At 45.8% G+C, this 18,833-nt stretch overlaps 1 protein-coding gene across 3 annotated transcripts; it reads left to right on the top strand.

Moving 5' to 3' along the window:
* The first annotated feature begins 5,430 nt into the window (after positions 1-5,430).
* lmo4a (LIM domain only 4a) lies at positions 5,431-18,080 on the top strand. Of its 3 annotated transcripts, none has more exons than XM_064308154.1 (5): positions 5,431-5,898; positions 13,429-13,686; positions 16,132-16,228; positions 16,647-16,805; positions 17,110-18,080. In XM_064308154.1, the coding sequence occupies exons 2-5, from the start codon at positions 13,436-13,438 to the stop codon at positions 17,116-17,118; spliced, it is 516 nt and encodes a 171-aa protein (XP_064164224.1). In that variant the 5' UTR covers positions 5,431-5,898; positions 13,429-13,435; the 3' UTR covers positions 17,119-18,080. The 3 variants fall into 3 exon arrangements, with proteins under 3 accessions (XP_064164224.1, XP_064164223.1, XP_064164225.1); XM_064308153.1 differs by lacking the exon at positions 5,431-5,898 and adding an exon at positions 6,525-6,630; XM_064308155.1 differs by lacking the exon at positions 5,431-5,898 and adding an exon at positions 6,732-6,881.
* The last annotated feature ends 753 nt before the right edge of the window (positions 18,081-18,833 follow it).

Here is an 18,833-nt window from a genome sequence, read left to right as displayed (position 1 = left end):
GTGTATTAGGTACTGAACAGATAACTGGAACGTTTTCATTTTGTAAAAATTGTAATTTGTATATTTAAGACTTCTATTTTGTTTAATTAAACTTATTTTTAAACATTCTTTCAGTGTTAATGTCCTCTTTTAAAAAAATTTGAGGGAGCACATCAGCCACCTTATAGGCCTGCATTAAGCACCTAGCACAGTCATGAAGCTCAAAAGCCCCCAACTAAGAATCTGCCAAATCGATTGGCTGAATGATCCGTTCTCATCATTACTTGTCCTCATTTCCTTACATTCTTATGACAGCTGTTGGCTGATGAGGAGGGAGCAATGGGTGGAGCTATTTCATATTCTGTCAGTGATGTGCAGCTCGTTGGAGCCAATCACAGTTCAGTTGTGGGTATGTGAAGTCCTCTTCCATTTTCGAAGTCTTGATTAGCTTTGTCCACGTGGTAACCACACGAGGTTAACGAAGCCTCCGTATCCCCTGGCAACACAGGCCTCGAGTGTCGGGCATGAGACGAGCGCATTAGAACCACGCTCACGCTCGCACGCCCAGCTCCAAAAATCTCATGCATTTCAATGCTAACATCTGCGCTAGTTTAGCTGCAAATGCGTCGTGTGGATCCACCCCCATGCTATCAGCAGTTTTGAAGCACTTTCAATCAAAAACTAAAATGGTGCACTAGGCCCCGCCAGACCAGCAGTCACTCCCATCACTGGCCTCTACTTTTTTTCCAGGTGGACAGAGGGGTGAGGTTCTGTGCTCTTGGCTTCTGTCCTGAATTGTGATCCAGCTGCAGTCCAAATCCAGCCCCCCCCCCAGCCCTGTCCATTCAGGATTGTACACCCCCTCCCCTCGACCTGGCTCAACAGGGCAAACATTGCGGCGACATCACAAATTCCACACTACCCCCCCAACCACCCTTCCAACCCTATACCCACGCGGCCCGTTCGCCCCCCCACCCCCGTCACCAACCCTCGGCAGTCTGGGAAAACACTAGGGCGTATTCAAGAGCACCAAAACATTGCAGGGGTGACCGGTTCACTCCTGCTAACCTACGTCACGTGCTGATCCTGTGTGCCCGTGTGAAAGGAGTGGCTAAAGTTTTTTCCGCCCTTTTAAAAGGCACAATTACGTGGGTTTCCCATAAACCTGCAGGCCTGCGCTCCTCACACACACACACACACACACACACACAGCACAGAGAGAGCTCCACAACCACACTGCAGCCTGGAAAGCTTCAGGTCAGAATCCAGCCCTCTGGCATGTTGGCCATGAGCAGTAAGTATGGTTACCGTGACTACCTACCTGGCAGTTACTTTTCTAACTGGAATGCTGCATTCTGGTAAACAGTATATCAGGGGTTCAAGGATCAGTTCCATTTCTGTCCAGTCAGGTTAGGGAACTGAATTGAAATGAAATTCACAAAATGAAAGAATGTGTCCATAAATGTTTCCCAAGTATATTTCCATAATATGTGAATGCATGAAATTTGACTGAATTGCCATAGAACTGACTCTTCCTCATCTTGTCCGTATTGTCACCAAGTTGGTCGCTGCCTATAAAAGGCTTCATCCAGATGGAAGGGCAAAGGCAACAGGAGGGGGCTAAGGGTTATCCAGCCACGGAGGTGGAGAGTACGGCAGCAGAGGAAGGAAGCAGACAGGGGGAGCAGGTGCTGCCCATATTTGCAGCAGTGGTGCGCAAGTCTCTGCACCTGCCTGAGAAAGAAAGAGGAAGTGTGTCGGCAACCGCCTGCTGGAACTGGAACGGCGTTACTGGGCTGGAGATGTGTGTGATGCAGAAACATACCCTAAGTCTCCTGCACACCTTTTCTGTCAGTGTTTAATGACCCTGACCTCCCCAGCCCACCACACCCCCACCGCTCTCCATCCCCGCCCCCGACAGCGTTTCGCTTCAGGCGGCCAATCAGAAACTGGCCCCGCCCTGCCCTGGAACCCCCGCTGTCTGGCCCCTGGTTCTTTGCTCACATTCATTCAACCACAGTCGATCTGAAGAGGCTCGACGTGTCGCACATCAGTCAGACGTGACGCCTGACATCTAGCAAAAGACACCCGATGTCCAACTGCTGCTCGTGTTCACTCTGCTGTCCACCAGCTCACACACGCTCGGTAGGAGAGGGATGCTTCCTCCTAACATGTGCAGGCAGGCTGAAGGTGCCTGACTGGCCACAGCGGGACGCTGTTGCACTGTGAAACAGCAGCTCGAACCCCTCCATCTCCAAACAACACCACGACCAATTATGTGCTGCCATGCTGACAGACACAGCTAGGACTGGCTGGCTAAATCTGAATTCGGCACCAGAACTTTCACACAGAATAAACCAGTCAGGAGCCCACACTAGAATATATTGATGTAAAAATACATAGAAATACAGCAATAAATGGGATTTAAAGGGAAGCTTTGTATCCTCAAGAAAGCCTTTTCCTAATTTCAGCGCTGTCGCACAGGAAACACACTCTCTATGGATGGGTGAATTTGGATAGAGATCCTGTGAGCGTTAGCGGTTAGCCAGACTGTGCCTCCTTGCGTCTCATCAAAGAGGTTTTGAAGCCTTTTTTAAAACAGAAAGATTTAAATATAACTGCACACATCTCTACATGAGACAATTTATAATTTATTATGTAGACATTTAGCTGACACTTCAAGATGCGGAGACTGGCAGAGGATGCATTTAAAATAGAATTCTGTACAATTAAATTTAATTGCATGGTGTTCAGAGAAAACAGACAGTGATTCTGGCTTCCTGAGTGGGGAAGGTAGTTCCACCAGCAGGGCACAAGGGCAGAGAATATTCCAGCCTGGGAGGAAGAACGCAAAGAGACTACAGCTAAAGAGCCTGCATTTGTCAATTACTCACAACTGACAACAGGACAGTGTCATGGAGACCAGTTCCCCACAAATCAGTAACTAGAAGACAAGGAAAGAGAATAGAATAGAAAGTACTCCATTAGCTCACAGACTGACTTACTCAAATGATCACAGTCATGAACCAGCCAGCAGGCATCATTGGCTGATCATTGGTCACATCATCTTCCTTGACTGTGACCAGATTACTTTGTGATATCTCTACGAGGAATGCATGCATGCAGTTGCGTTGGTTTACCGATACCGATGCAGGTGCACAGGTGTGGTTCATTGATACCATTTTGCACAATGCTGTAATGTTTGATCCATACTCGGTTATTCCAAATAGGTCGGTCGCTTCCACATTTGCTGTGATGCCAAAATTTCGCTTCTAAATAATTTTCTCCACGAGATGTCGCCCAATACAATCACTTAGAATTTCGTTGCATAGCACAAGCAAACTTGGACTCCAACAATATAACAACAAAATAAGTTAAATGAAAGAACAAATACCGTGCCTACTGACATCAGATGTCTCACAAATTTGGGTTATCGTCGAATCTTTCGGTTTTAATGTGTGTATAGGCTGTAAGGCATATAAAATCAAGGAGGTTTAACGGGACCGTAAACAGGATCTTACAGGATACAACAGCACTCGTAACAAGTAGGCTACTAATAACTACGTCTCCGCACTTGGCCTTGAGTGCTAGGGTTACTTTTAGGTGCCCAGTTGTGCTTATGTCTCCGCTGTTCAAAGGGAAATTGGTTGTTCAAAAAGCTCTCCTAAATAATGTATCAATTTCGAAGTCACTTTTCTTTGTATAGCTTTTTCTTTCTTTTTTTTGCATGTATTTAACTATCCATAACTATTTTTCCACCTATAGCCTTGTTGTAGGCAACATTTTGCGCAGCACCCCTTCAAACCCCACCCCTGTCCGACGAAATTCGTAAGTGCTGTAGAACGCTTTGCAGGACCGTTGCAAGACAGATGTTTAAATTCTCGAATTTTCCTTTTTCGAAAGGGTAGGCACAGCCGGCTTGTTGTCACGAGGTAGCCTTATTAGCTCACTCATGGCCGCCATGGGTCCGGTGCAGACACTATGCCAAATCTGCAGGTGCAGTAATGTATGGCCGTTGCACAGCCAAAGAGCTATTTATAACCCTTCAATTACAGCCGAGGGCAGGAATCTGCGCAGACATCGTCCAGGCTACACGTAACCAGTGATTACGGAAAGTATTTCCTCACAGTAAGATGTGCACTATTAATTTAACTCGAACATAGTTTATGTAATGCCTACTCCATGAGTTTTAGGCTACACAGTAAAATCACCTGTGTTAATTCAACTCTTAGAGTATGAGTCCAACAGGGACCATACGTAGGCCACTCATAAGAGTTGATTTAGCACACACTTAAAATCTAGGTCGACGCCATATAGGTAATTATTCTTTGCTCCTTAAATAAATTTTAAAAAATAATATTTGTTGGAAATGACACTGTTTCTTGGACATTTCAGCCAATAGCCTACCTTTAATGTGTTGCGTGTTCGCGCAGTTAGGACTGGTTGATGGCATTTGGCATTCGTGGCCGTCCAGATGCTCGTGTTCCTTCTGCTGTCGCACGATGCATACAAACTCTCTCAGGTGGCTGAAGAGATAGTAAGGCCATATAAGAATGTCGGCTGTATGCGTGTGCTTTGTTCTTTGTTTCATCTTGCTATTTTAAATGTATGTTATACCCTTGCATTAATATTGGTAGCCTACAATGTTGCGCACGCAAACACAGATCTAGTGGTAAACTATTTTAACGTCATATAATTTCAGTTTGGTTCAGTTGTTCAAATGGCACAGAATTGAGGTCCCTGGCTCTGCTGATGGATCAGGACACCCGGGTTGCACTTGCCCCTCCGTGAGCATTGCCCTTTCGCGTGAAGCTGGCCTTGTTTTGTTACTTGGGTAGGCTAAATGTTGGTCTAAAGGTAAATGGTCAATGTAAATGTAATATCAAGCTAGGCGAAAAAGTTGTTTACGAATTACAGAGCTATGAATTGCCAAAACTGCTATTAGCCTATTACCCACATCGTCTTTTATGCAAAATGCAAGCATTTTGATTTGACTTGCATCTGGCGTTACGGCAACATTATTGTAAAAAATGATGAATGGTTTTGAAATCGCGGTCTCCACCTGTCAAGCGTGACAAAGCATTCTGCCAACCTAATTGAGCAGACGTCTTTATTACGGAAACCTTACCCCATGAAGGTAGCCTACTTTGCAGCTGCGGTTCTAAAAATAAGTTAGTTAAAAGCTAATAAAAAAAAACAACGGAGTGGAACGTCTTCGACTTAATGGAGTTATCTGATTTAAGGGAGTTATATGACTTAAGGGAGTTATCTGTTCACGGCCTTATTTGATGCTGGCACTATAGGGATACAAGAGTTCTTCAAAGAGACATCGATCATCCTGTCAGATGCCACGCCCCCTCACAGTTCAGTGGCTGTGGGGGCTGCACCCCTTTCACGTCACGAAGGACTTGTTTAAAGCTCCGCTCTCCAAGAGAAGAGAAACCGTATTCAAGAGTTTGGCTGTGGGTGTACTTCTCCACCCGGTGGACATCTGTGCGCCATCAGCTGATAGTAAAAACAAAATCACAGGTGTATCTGTAACATACGTAGTGATCCACCAGCATAGCCGATACCGTCATATGAATCCAGTGATCATTTTTGTGTCCGCTTCACGTTTCTTACGCGATATCGCATTCACTGTCATCGTTCGCGCCCGTAACGTCGTCATTCGCGATCATAAGAATGAATGAGAAATAGTCACGTATGTAGTTATGCTCCGAGATCTACAATCCGCCTTCGGAAATACCGTAAAGTTTCCACTTTTCCACAGAATAAGAAGATCTAGCCTACTTCTACGCATCTTCATTTGCAAGTTGCAGTTTGGAACATTTTAACACTGGGCTGGAACTCTTGGACTTTCGTGGACCGATTTCAAAGCTAAATTCATCGTGACTTAAATCAGCCTCTTTCAGCGGCAAGGTGAGCTATTTCACCTGTTCAGTAGCCTTTTTTAGTCTTAAGTCTGTTACTACCACGCTTGTCAATCACAGTTGTAGATTTCGGTATATTATTTGTCCGGAGTAAGTTGAAAATGAGCAAGGAGCTGTGTGTCTGGCACGTGGATGTCAGTGAACTTAAACTAATGCACAACAGCGTAACTTTGCGCCGTGACGAACTCACGGTGGATGTAGCCTGCTAACCAGGTTGTGGACTTGCGAAAGGGATGTATAATCCACTCATGTATCACATGCTTGTTGAGCTAGTTTATTCTATTTTACCACAGAGCTATCTCGTTACTGGCGAGTGGCTGTTGTGCGCTTGAGTGCTAATTAAAAAACGAGACCTGATTTAATGAAATGGCAGTGCCTATAGTTATGGCCCCCGAGCGCATTATTAAAATAGAAGGATATATTGCTAATCTGCCGTGGTGCCAACGGGTCTGGCCATTTCTCCTTGTGGCAGTGGTCCTATTTATAGCGTTTGTTAATGGTTCAGTCATACTAATTCGTTTTAATTACGAACGACTTCCTTTCCGCTGGGTGTAATGAGCTATTTGTTAGTTTAAGGGGAAGCGGAGCGAAGTCGATTGCCGTGATTTAGATCACATGTTTTGTGAAGTAGCCAAATCATAGACACGGGGCCTGGGCAAAGAAAGGTTTTAGACAACGTGATGAGGATCGTTGTTCTTTGGATTATGTCATGCGGTCCAAAGTGGGTTTAATGCTGTGATTACAACCCAATTCCCTGTCTATTAGCCTATGTTGGCTGAGATCATCTGAATGCATTACACAAAGAAAGTAGCGAGACCAGACAGCTAAAACTTCCAGGATAGGATAACCTAACCTTAAAGCTTGCAGGCTTTTCCACAAGAACAGAGAATATGTTGAACATAGAAACTGTGTGCTTTTTCTCCTGAGAAGAAAAAGAAAAGCAGATTAACAAAAATAGTCAACGCTAATTGGGTAATACTTTGCTTAACTGCTTATTAAGGACCATATCACACTAGCCAAAATACAAACTCTGGATTTCGGTTTGTTTTAGGCTAATGAAGAACAATGTGAAATCACGTGTGTATGTTCATGTATTTCACGGTGTCTAGGGAACTATTGCGTAACTTGCTTAACCATCCATGTTAGGTATTTTTTGGTATGCATTTATAGGGAAGTATCCGTTTAACTGACAATGCAGCCTGATCTTAAATCTTTGCATTATGTTTTTGTAGAGACTAGTACTTTGTTTCAGTTTTGACTGGGCTTATTGATAAAGGTTGTGACCTGAAAATTTTAAAGGCTATCTAGATCAGATATCTGTTTTGTCTAGCAGCCTACACTGATAGAATTGTGTCTACATGATAATTTTTAAATGGTGACTCCTAGTAAGACAACCAAACAGGTAGACCCTTTAGTCATAGCATTAAATAGTTATAAAAAATATCATTTTTGGTGTTTCCTCAAGAAGGCTGGTGGTAGCTGTGAGCACAGTTTGCCTGTCACTTTAGACTCTGCTGTTTGGCCCAGAGCAGCATAACATACAGAAGCAACCGATTTATTTATTCATTTTTTGGGCTTTCCCCTGTCCAGAACCAAGAGAGTCTAGCCCTGCTTATCTTCAGCTGTTTGGTGTAAGACATCTGTGTGATGGTTTTGCTGCTGCTAGCTTACATTCAGGACACTGAGCTGAAAAATGAGATGTGGTGCTTTGCTCAGGCAGTTCTGTGGGGGCCTGTTTGTGTGTCTGCGGTTGGTTTAAAGAGGAACAGGAAAAATATGTTCCGGACAGAGAGATGGAGTTCCTAATCCACATTTTGCTGTAACGGGCGGTTATGGTTTGCAAAATTATTATTCATATCCTCTAACTGGACATGAAGTAAAATAATTCTTACAGCGTGAAATGCAATTAAGGGGAAATGGAGTTGCCTGCTAGTGGGTGTGGATTACTCAGATAATTGGTATGCTTGTTAATCGGGCAAGACGAAAGGGCAACAGATTGAGTGCGGTGATTGGATTAAAGGCAAGGCTAAAGGTTAAGGGTTAAGGTTCAGTCTCCTCCATTTCAATCCTGGGAGCGGAGTAGGTTAACCGTCTTCATGTGAGCAGAATGGAACGCACAGTGCAAATCCTGTGTAGAGGGGAGGAAGACTCCTTGTTTCTGGCACATTCTGCTCACCTTTAATTAATAATCAGCAGTGATCCTATTCTGCTGTTAGTGGAAGGAGCCGGCCAAGGAGACAGTTGTGTCCCTCCCTCCCTCCCTCGCTGACTCACTCCCTGACATTCTGACTCTGATTTTCTCATGCTGTGACCCACTGACTAACTCAGACTTATTGATCGACTGATTCTGACTTTACTCAGTGTCTTCACTACCCGAGGGCTCCTTTATAGTACATCACCTTGTATTGTTCCGAAGCTCAGAGTGGTGTGCTGTAGTGGTTATGAATCAACCCGGCCTGCACATGGATCACACCAGCTCTGCAACGGAGCTGTAATGGTAGAATCTGATTGGCCTTTTCCTTTTGTGTGCAGTAGGAAAATCTTACTCAAGTTCTAAATTGGCTGCCCCGCGGCATACTCTGAACTACCTCTCTAAGCAGGAAGTGGTGCGGTTTCTGATGAACTTGATAAAAATGTGGTATTTCTGCCAATGTGTAAAACTTGTTTACTAGCACAAGTGATGAAATAGTCTCTCCCACATTCAGTGGAAACAACGTGACCATCCATTATCTTTGCCTGCTTATCCTGGACAGGGTCGCAGGGGGTGCTGAAGCCTTTCCCATCTTGCATTGGGCAAGAGGCAGGAATACCCCCTGGACAGGCTGCCAATCTACCACGTACACCATTCACCATTCACTCACGCACTCATACCTATGGGCAATTAAGAGTCTCCTATTAGCCTACCTGCATGTCCTTTGCCTGTGGGAGGACACCGGAGTACCCGGAGGATACCCACACGGTCACGGCAAACTCCGCACAGAAAGGCCCAGGCCGGAATCGAACCCAGGACCTTCTTGCCGCTGCACCACCGTGCCGTCCGAGACTATGTGTTGTTCATTTAAATAGGTGGATTAAACAGCCAAGCAGTATGCGCTGAAATGTACATGTGACACTATGACAGTGACATCTGTCTGTATTTAATAAAGTCATTTGATGTTCCTCTGCCAGGCACCTAACCCCTAACTGCTCTGGTGAATGAGAGGCATCAATTGTAAAGCGCTTTGGATAAAAGCGCTTTGGATAAAAGCGCTATATAAATGCAGTCCATTTACCAGGAACTAATTGAATGGTGGTTAATTGCCCAGGGCGCAGTAGACTCAGCACTCGCACACTGTCGAGCTCTCCCAAATTGGCTTACATTTTTATATTATGGTTTTACAGTGTTTTTCCCCATTTGCCCACAATTTGGAATGCAGACATGAGTTGGAGGAAGACTTCATGTGAAGCTCCACTGGTGGACTTTCGTTCACCCGAGCAACCACTCAGGTTATGCGATGAGATGCTGTCATGCTGAAACCCTCCTAACCCTTGGTGGTTCTGTGGCTAGTAGTTGCACATCGCCTTGCGTGACTGACGGTCACAGCCGAGATTTGATACTAGAAAGTGGAGGCGGTGGGGGCCTGTCCTTGCAGTTGAATGGTGCCTTAACAAGATGAGCCACCCTGCAGCCTGAATCGGTTCACACTTTTACAGCAAGTACCTCCCACCTCTTTGAATTTATATCACTGTTAAATTAATAATGACAAGAACAGGAAGTACAATGTGTGTGCATGCATACGTGCATGAAACAACATATATTTTGTGTTACATATTTTTGTAGTGCCAATGTGTATGAAAACAGGGCCTTGGGGCCACTGGATGACAGACATGTTAACAGTGTTGCAGTAATGTAAAAAGTGTAGCAGAGCTCTGAAATGTGAGTTGGCACATGAATGTCAATTACAGGATATGACATCATCCCTGGAAAAGCAATTAGACTGCAGTTTGAGGGATCTCTTAGCTGCAGACCTTGGTCTTTACCTCAGCAGGCTAATTGTACCTCTTGGTGTGTGGAGTGGGTCCAGACCTGCTGCACCTACCGCTGTTACAAAAACACTAATCCTTAGTGTATGGAACCCAGGCTCTGGCAGTGGCAAGTATGGCTGGCCGCCCAGCGGAGTGGCCCGTAATTGGCCGTAGTGTGGCCGGCCGCCCAGCGGAGTGGCCTGTAATTGGCCGTAGTGTTTCAAAGGGACACATTTCTGATTCCCCCGGTTATTTGTGCACCTGCTGCCTTCTGCGCTGTACAGTTTTTGGATTGAAATCGCAACAGAAATTAAATCAGTCTAGATAGTCACGAGGCTATAGCCAGGCTATGGCGAAAGCAGTATGGAGCATGCCATTGACTATCAATGTAGTTTTATGTAGGTGACTGGTTATTGACTGTGGTGATGGAAATTCAACCCTAGAGGCAGCGGAGAGGCAAAAACAGCCAGCAGGGGTATTTGATTTAGGGGCCTTGCACAGTGGGGTGGTTGATAGGGTGGGTCTTGTCTTTCTTGGGATAATTTATTTTACTTTGTTTATAGGGTCAGGGATACAGCTTCCTGTTTTGGAGTACAGGAGCATAGACTGATCTCTGTCACTGGTTGGGCGGACTGGGGCTTCACAGGGCTGGCTTTCCTTACCAGAGCACAGTTGTGAGGCAAGCTGGTCTACTGCTCTTTTAGCCAAGCTCCACATGTCATTAACCCTCCACCGCATTGACACGTCCTGCCAGCTGCTACAGATGAGATGAGAAAAGACACGTGTATACACACAAACGCAGACACACTCTGCTTTGTAACTTTGAATCAGTAATTCCTTGGAGAAGGCTCACTGGTGACCTTTGAACCTTGCTGAGGCTCTGCTGTGCTTGCTGGTTGTGGGGGTATGCATGGGGGTCGGGGGCTAACGCCAACTCGGTTATCCACAAATTTGTTTAGCGATCTGGGTGACCCCCTTACATCGGCGTAATCATCAAATTTGTGCCAAAATGGCATCCTGGCTGAGGCCCACAGCCACGAAAGGCAATGTTTACTCTGGGAAACAGGCCAGTGGAGGAGATGGCATGGGATGAAGTCCCAGGGCACGGGCTGTTTAATGAGCACAGCTCACCTGGGTCAGAGGTCAAATGCATACCTGAAATACTTATAATTCTTCGGACGCCTGGTTAAAATTTGAAAAGCTCTCCAAGAGATAGCAGAGAATTTAACGAAACATGCTACTAGCCAGAAAGTAGACTATGTGGTGGAATGTTGAAATGAATGACCGTGAAATTATTGGTTTTCCGAAGGGTAGGAATATTTGTAAACGCATAATTATTTAACCCAGGTCTTGAAGAAAGGTCAGTCAGAGGACCTTTTCTGACTCCCGTTGCTTTTTTCCTCAAAAAGAACATCAGGTGGAAAGAATAGTTTGACGCTGAAAGGCGTTGAAGGAAAACTGAGGAAAGTGATCCGTCAGATGGAGGGAAATTATCACCAGTTCCAGAGATGCTTCCAGCAGCGGTCATTAGCTGCTTTCATTCCGGTCTTTATCTGCAGAATGCATCTCATTTGCTGATGAATCCTGACAACATGGGTCATGTTAGATGATCATCTACACAGTGGAATCCAGACGTGGACTGGACTTGTCCAGTTAGAATTTCATCTGGAGGTAGTCTGGGTTGGATTCTGTGATTGGAACTGAATGTAAACACCAGCAGTTCTGTTGACAAAATTACACTGGCGAGGAACATCCCATAATAGGCATGCGGGAGTTGCATGGATACCCTGTTATACAGCTGGAAATGCACTCTCAAAATGCACCAAATCAAATATACACATTTCTAAAAGTAAGTGTGGGAAGATTATGTGTGTATTATAGCACGATCTTTAGGGCAGCCGACTTTAATTCCGTATACTTGTCCCTTGTGTGGCTGCGGGTTTGAATCCTCACCATGGCTCTCTCTGTACTGTGATCTCATCCCAGTGCAACAGTACATAAGAAGGACGGACTGCCCGATTGCCTTTTAGAAAATAAAACAGATCAAGTGTGAACAGATGGCAACACGTAAGCCTCTCTGACATACAGACATCTGATTTGTCTGCTGTATATGATACGTGTGAACAGGGCCACTGTGTCATTGCTTGCCTTTGTACCAGACCCGGGTCAAATAATTGTCTGAAATATTTTAACCCTTTAAACTTCAGTAAAATCATCTGAAGATTACTCTTATAAAAATAAAAAAAATGTAATGCATTTTGAACAGCATTCAGAGAAAAATGATTTCAGATTCAGATTTTTTGATTAGTAACTTAGTGCATTAAATTCCAAGGGCTCTTCTGGAGTGTTTTTTGAAAATGTGAAGAGTTGAAGTAGTTTGAATACATATTGAATGATAAACGGACTGTGTCCAAACGTTGCCGTTGCTGCTTCTGTTGCTGTTTTTGTTTTTGTTGGCCTTTATCGTGAGTCGTATAATTTCCAGATTCTCTTGCGAGGAGGCGGAGCTGAGTCAGAGAGCTGGAGTCTGGAGCTCGTTACCGTGATGCTAAAACGAGAATATCCCCAATGGCGCACTAAATTAATTTAAATTTCCAAAAGGGGAAAATAATTGTTGCAAATGAGAACCAGAGACAGCCTGGTGGTTATTCTTATTGTAATGAAAGTGCCATTTTGTATTTGTTTACTCAAACATAAAATGCAGGCTTTGCCAGAAGCCTGACTGACTCTGCCAAGTAGCAGAAAGCCCCCCGGAGCCTGACTTTGACCTGGAAAAAGAGGCTGGGTTCATTTATACTAATGAAATGCTCATTCTTATACTGCCACATTTATTGATTGCATGTTTAGATCATTGGTTATGTGTTACAGGTGCATTCTGGGAAATGAAATTTTCCCTCACTTCTGCTTGATGCAGAAATATGGCTCGCTAGTAATGGAAGTAACTTTGTTTCTGAGACGCAGTATTTCAGATATATATATATATATAGGCCTACCCTATGTGGTTCCATTTGGCAGTGTCTGTGGGCTACTAGTAGAGAGTGGGTTCTTACCTGGGGGCCAGGTGTGGTAGGATGATGAGCAAATAGGGAAGAAGATTGCTTCTGTTCCCATGTAATTCAGGTACTCACAGCGTTTTGATCTGCATATTGTGTGTGTGTGTGTGTGTGTGTGTGTGTGGGGGGGGGGGTACTACTATGTCCATTAAGTCTGGCTCTGTCCTCTGTGTTGTGTAACAGAGAGGGTGAGAGTCTGGGTGACTAGCAGACTGAATCAATCAGACTGTTCCCTCCATAGAGTCCCTGTCCCTCAGTCAATGGTTACATCTCGCCACCCCCACCTCAGTGTGAAGTGAACCAATCACAGACTGTCCCCTCCTTACAGTCCCTGTCCCTCAGCCAATAATGATGTCTCTCCACCCCCACCTCAGTGTGAAGTGAACCAATCACAGACTGTCCCTCCGTACAGTCTCTAACCCTCAGCCAATAGTGACGTCTCTCCCCTCTCTCCCTGGCAGGCTGGCGATGGTGAACAGCCGGGTGGAGCCGGCGTCGGTGGCGGTGGCCGGGGGAGGGGGCGGCGGCGGCGGCGCGCCCCCTAGGTCGTGCGGAGGGTGCGGGGGCAGGATCGCCGACCGCTTCCTGCTTTTCTCCATGGAAACGTACTGGCACACGCGCTGCCTCAAGTGCTCCTGCTGCCAGGCCCAGCTGGGCGAGATTGGCACCACCTGCTACAGCAAGGGAGGCATGATCCTGTGCAGGAACGACTACATCAGGTGGGGGGGCACAGTGGGTGGGCACAGCGGGTGGACACAGTGGGTGGACGCAGTGGGTGGACGTGTCCTTTTATACTATTGTCTGTGGTCTGTAAGCAGGGATGTTGCCGCTGTCTCGTGGTGGAAGAGTGGAAGCATCGGACCCAGGTGCTCTGGTGTGGTGCTTTCATGTCGCTCCACACAGAGCACAGCTGGGAACCAGCAGTCTGCTTACTCAGCCCTAATTACGAAGAAATAAACAAAGCTGTGATTGTAACAGATGTGGTCTGAAACACTCGGGGCATCGTCCAAATATGTTTTCGGCTCATATTATCTTATGACACATTTTGACCACCTAGGCCCAGGGAATACAACCGCTTCGGGAAACGGAAATTAAAACTGGGAACGGAATAAACATTTTCCATTGCCGTTCGGGCCAAAAAGTAAACCACGTAAGATTAATATTCGATTTTATGGAAAAGTGCTTAAATCTTTCCTTAGCAGGTGTCTTTTTATCTTTTATGGTTCCAAGGATTTTGTTCCAAAAGAACAACAAACAAAGACAAAGAATTATTCAGTAACTGGCCACATGCAAATATCATTGGGAAAGCCCCTTATTTCTTGGGTGCATTTACTGAACAAAGCCACAACTTATGTGGCCTTATGAACTGCGACACTGCTAGCTCTGCTACAAGCGCTCGATGCAGTTTGGAGAAATTAATCACCCTTGATGACTTTTTCCGTGTTAGCTAGGAACACTCCCCCTCCCCAATTCCCTTTGAACACTTTGTTCTTTCCATCATCTCTTTTGTGTGAAGCTGGGAATTTTGGGATGTGGGACTGACACCAAGGAGGGATGTGGAGATATTTCTCTCGAGAGGCTTTGAGAAAGTTGTTAGTTAATATTACTATAATTGTAATCCGCTAAATGTTTTTTTTATTGGTAGAAGTTCCTGTATAGCACGTTCCTGGTTTGGAAATGGGAGGAGGAACAGGACGTGCGGTCAGAGATCAGCTTAAACTGCTCTCCAGCGCTGTGTTGGTGTCGCTGAACAGGTCATCGCAGCCTCTTCTTTATTAAACATGAACCTGAAGGCCGAGACAATGTATAAGAGCATGCTTACTCAACCGTGGCACTGACTGAGGATGTCACGGACCATGACCCCAGCTCACCGCAATTAGCACTGGTGGGCAGCTGCAGTTCTGTGTGTGTGTGCGTGCGTGTGTGATAGTGCTAACGTGTGTGAGCAGGTGTGTGAGTGTGGTAGTGCTAACGTGTGTGTGTGTGTGTGTAAACTTCAGCATATTAAAAATGCACAAAAGGACAAGGTCTCCTCAGCTATTGGTGCACCACAGAGGCAGCAGCCTTAAAGCAGGGGACAGAACATTAATTAGGGAGAGCAGAGTTCCTCTCTGGCGCCTCTTATTAAATTACTGTTTGGATTAAGATCAAAAATTCATTACGGTGTGCAGCCAGAACTGGGACAGCGATAGGGAAGGAGGGAGAGCGAGAGGGCGGGGGAAGGGCAGAGATGAGAAGAGAGGATGGGAGGGAGGGAAGGAGAACCAGTCAAACGGGTCCGGTTGGTGCCACACTAAATTAAATGTAACCAAATCTCCTTTGATTAAAAGCAGCAGTCAGGTTTCCCATTAACAGAAAAAAAAAAAGAAAATCTCTGGCGGTGGTTTAACTGCTTGCAGTAAGGTCCAGGTGTATAGAGAGGGGAAGAGAGGCTAAAGAGTGCTTATCTGAGTTGGCCTGGAAGAGAATGTCAATTCGGGCCACAAGGGAAAGGAAAGATCTTCTAAGCTCAGTGTAACATAGTCTTTAAAAAATAAAAAAGAGGACTCTGCAGTGAGACTGTAACAGAGCGCAGGTGAATTGACACTTGCGTGTTCCTGCTTCCTTCGCCTCTGGCCCAGTGAAACTCTATACCTCTGCAAATGATGATCAGATGCCAGAGAGATTCGTTTACTCAAACGGTACCACCCACTGGCTACTCAGACTGAGTGGGATTGAGCCTGCGGCACCCGTACCCCCGTACCCCACACCTCCCCCCTGCTCACGACTCACTGCAGCATGCTTTCTCCGCTCGTCTTGCGAACGTGCGAGTCTCACGTTGCTGGGAGTCCGTTTCCAGTGCCGGCAGACCTGTCCAGAAGGAGCACAGCCTCCTCTCTGTTCTCGGTCATAATCAGCTCAGACACAATACCAGGATCTGAAGACTGGTTTTGCCAAGTATAACAGAATTGTAAAAAAAATAAAAATAAAAACATTGGACTTAAAGCATAAAAATGATATGTGTTGGCCATATGTGGCATATATTACTGCCACAATAAAGATGAGTAACAATATATAGGCTAGCTTATATTCATGAAATTGGCTGAATTTTCCCTTTAAAGCAAGGAGGTTGATGGTTTTTGTGGTTTTCTAATTTGTTTTTGTTTTGGTCTGTTTGTCCGCAGGCTGTTTGGACACAGCGGTGCCTGCAGCGCCTGTGGTCAGTCCATCCCCGCCAACGAGATGGTGATGCGGGCGCAGGGCAGCGTGTACCACCTCAAGGTGAGTCCGCGCGAAGCGGCACCACCGTAACCCGACTCGCTGTTCACCTTCTCCCGTTCCCTTCTCCCATGGGGTTTACACGTATCGCCTGCAGCTCTCTCTGACCCAGGGGCGCACGACGAGGACCGGTCCGTTTCGGGATTTCGTGCCAGCTTCTTCTTTTAATTGTTTAATTAGCTCAATCACCTCTTGATCTGACATTTGTGTAAGCACCAGGTGCAGCCGCAGACTGTGTATCCTAGAGATTTAAATTGTGTTCCAGCACAGGAGTGAACCAGCATAACGTCTAGCACTGTCTAGACTAAAACTAAAAGGTAATTGGTTGGAATGAAAACCCGCACGCGGACCGGGCCCTGCAGGACCGGAGTTGCGCAGCCCTGCTCTGACCTGGCTCTCGCCTGTCCCCGCTCCGCTGCAGTGCTTCAGCTGCGCCACCTGCAGGAACAGGCTGGTCCCGGGAGACCGCTTCCACTACGTCAACGGCGCCGTCTTCTGCGAGCACGACCGGCCGGGCGGGGCCCTGGTCAGCAGCCACCTGCCCCACCTGCAGAGCAGCGCGCTGCTGCCCGACCAGAAGGTGAGGGAGGGGGAGGGGCCCAGGGCTCAGGCAGCCAATCACAGGACCGAGCAGAGCTGTCACCGAGTTTCATTTGTCAGTCGATAGGGTGCTGGAAACAGGATGGATACGTGTTGGTAAATGATCTCATTACTCAGATTGATGCTTTGGATGCTAATGGTAAAGTAAAGCACCTCACATCTTGCACATTTTTGGAAAGTGACCCTGGGAATTCTTTCATGTGTTGTGAGGACATTGTTTCTGGCCATTTTAATGAGCTTTATTATGCACATGCAGTGTCTGACACTGTCCCCTCTTCGTTTAGGTCTGCTGAGGTTGCTGTAGTGGGTCCGAAGATCATCTCCTACCCGACAAGCCCCCCCCTTCCCCCCCCACCCCACACCCCACACACACACACACACACACACACACACATATGCCGCCCCGCCCCCATCTCCAAGGGCATGATGGCTCCTGAAGTCTTATCGCTATACAGTATATAGTCATAAATCTAATTATCTCATACAGATGAAGAGATTACGATGACAATGAGGACGATGTTGACGGTGACGGCCAAACTGATGATGAGGAAGACACATGTTCATAACCCAGAGGGTGAGGGGCTGAGAAGGGCCTGGTTTGCCAGGGCTTTCCTCTTTCTTGAAAAACGGCAGACCAGGTTTTCTGAAACTGCACAGAGCGTTTTTATTCGGCGCTGCTGATCACATGGGCGCTCATGCGATCACTGACACAGGCATTATCCTCTTAAGATGTAGTCCAGCAAAGCTCTAATGCCCCTGGGAGACCATGTCAAGGAACTACAAATCCCAGAATGCCCCTGTGGAGGAAGCCACACAGGGAGAGCTGAGGTCGTTCTAAGGGCAGGCTCAGACAGACATGGCACCCCTGTGCTGCCAGAACTTTGTCTCCTGTAGCCGAATACCCTCGTACTTGACTTCACACAACGCTTTGCGAGCAGGGAGGTCCACCTCCGGTGCCATGGAGACGCCCGTCCGCCTCATTTTGTGCTAACTCAGCTTATTTAGTTCACTCTGTTCCATCTGAAATGTTCAGTTCATTATGTGCTATTCCTGCTGATTTCAGTGCAGCCAGCTAAGCAAAAGCACTTAACACTTGCTTCTCTTCTTCTGCAGTTACTGTTTCTTATACCTGAGGACATTTAGCTGGATGTATCATTATCTCACACTCTCTCTCGCAATACTCTTTTGCTCAATTGTAAAACAAGTTTAGAAGTCTTTCATATGCCACACACAGAATTAAAAGACATTAGCCTGATGGGAATGGATTTTGCTTCCAGTTTTTTTGAATTACATTTCAGTACCTATAACTGGCATGGTGTAATAGTACACATTGTGATGTGATCATACGTCTGTATGCAAAAGAAATTTCCATGTTTGGTTCCAGCTCTACAGTGTGAAAGGGGCATAATGAGCCAGCCTGGTTCCAGCTCTACAGTGGGAAAGGGGTATAATGAGCCAGCCTGTTCTGTATTTCTACAGGAAACAAGCTTGAATCCATAAAATGTTTTTTGTTTAAAATGTTCATGTCTTTGATCAACACAATTTTTACACAAGCCTTACTTATTAAGAAATAAGGGTGATGAATTTCCCACTAATGCAAGACCACTCCTGTTAAATGTCTTCATTATGAATATAATCTTCTTAGAGATTGCATAGGGAAAAAACTCCCAAAAGAATATGCCAAAAAATCTGCATATATAAGAATCCATATTCAAGAGGATCCATATACTGTCCTATGATACCCTGTGTTTTTCTGTTTCAGCAGTGTAGAGTTCTGAGATTCACAAGGCATACAATAAGTGTATGAGAACATCTAGAAGGGGTAGAAGTGGGTTGAGAACTATGGTGGGCAGGGCTTGATATTAAATTTTTGGCTCACCAGCCATTGTGGTCGGTGGTTTTCCAAAGTCACGAGCCACTCAGCATTGTTTTCATGTGCTCATGGGAGTTGTAGTATCATGTAGTATCAGCTGGAATGGAGTTAATTATTTCAGATGTGTTTTGTAAA

The sequence above is a fragment of the Anguilla rostrata genome, chromosome 14, assembly GCF_018555375.3.
Source record: "Anguilla rostrata isolate EN2019 chromosome 14, ASM1855537v3, whole genome shotgun sequence".
NCBI lineage: Eukaryota > Metazoa > Chordata > Actinopteri > Anguilliformes > Anguillidae > Anguilla > Anguilla rostrata.
This window is presented reverse-complemented; position numbering and strand designations above follow the sequence as displayed.

What these genes read in the sequence shown, in the direction of transcription:
- lmo4a (XM_064308153.1), top strand. Translation starts at nt 6,590, where the DNA reads ATGAGGATCGTTGTTCTTTGGATTATGTCATGCGGTCCAAA. An exon ending in ATTATGTCATGCGGTCCAAA is followed by an intron (nt 6,631 to 13,428) that starts GTGGGTTTAATG and finishes TCTCCCTGGCAG; the next exon opens with GCTGGCGATGGTGAACAGCC. An exon ending in GCAGCGTGTACCACCTCAAG is followed by an intron (nt 16,229 to 16,646) that starts GTGAGTCCGCGC and finishes GCTCCGCTGCAG; the next exon opens with TGCTTCAGCTGCGCCACCTG.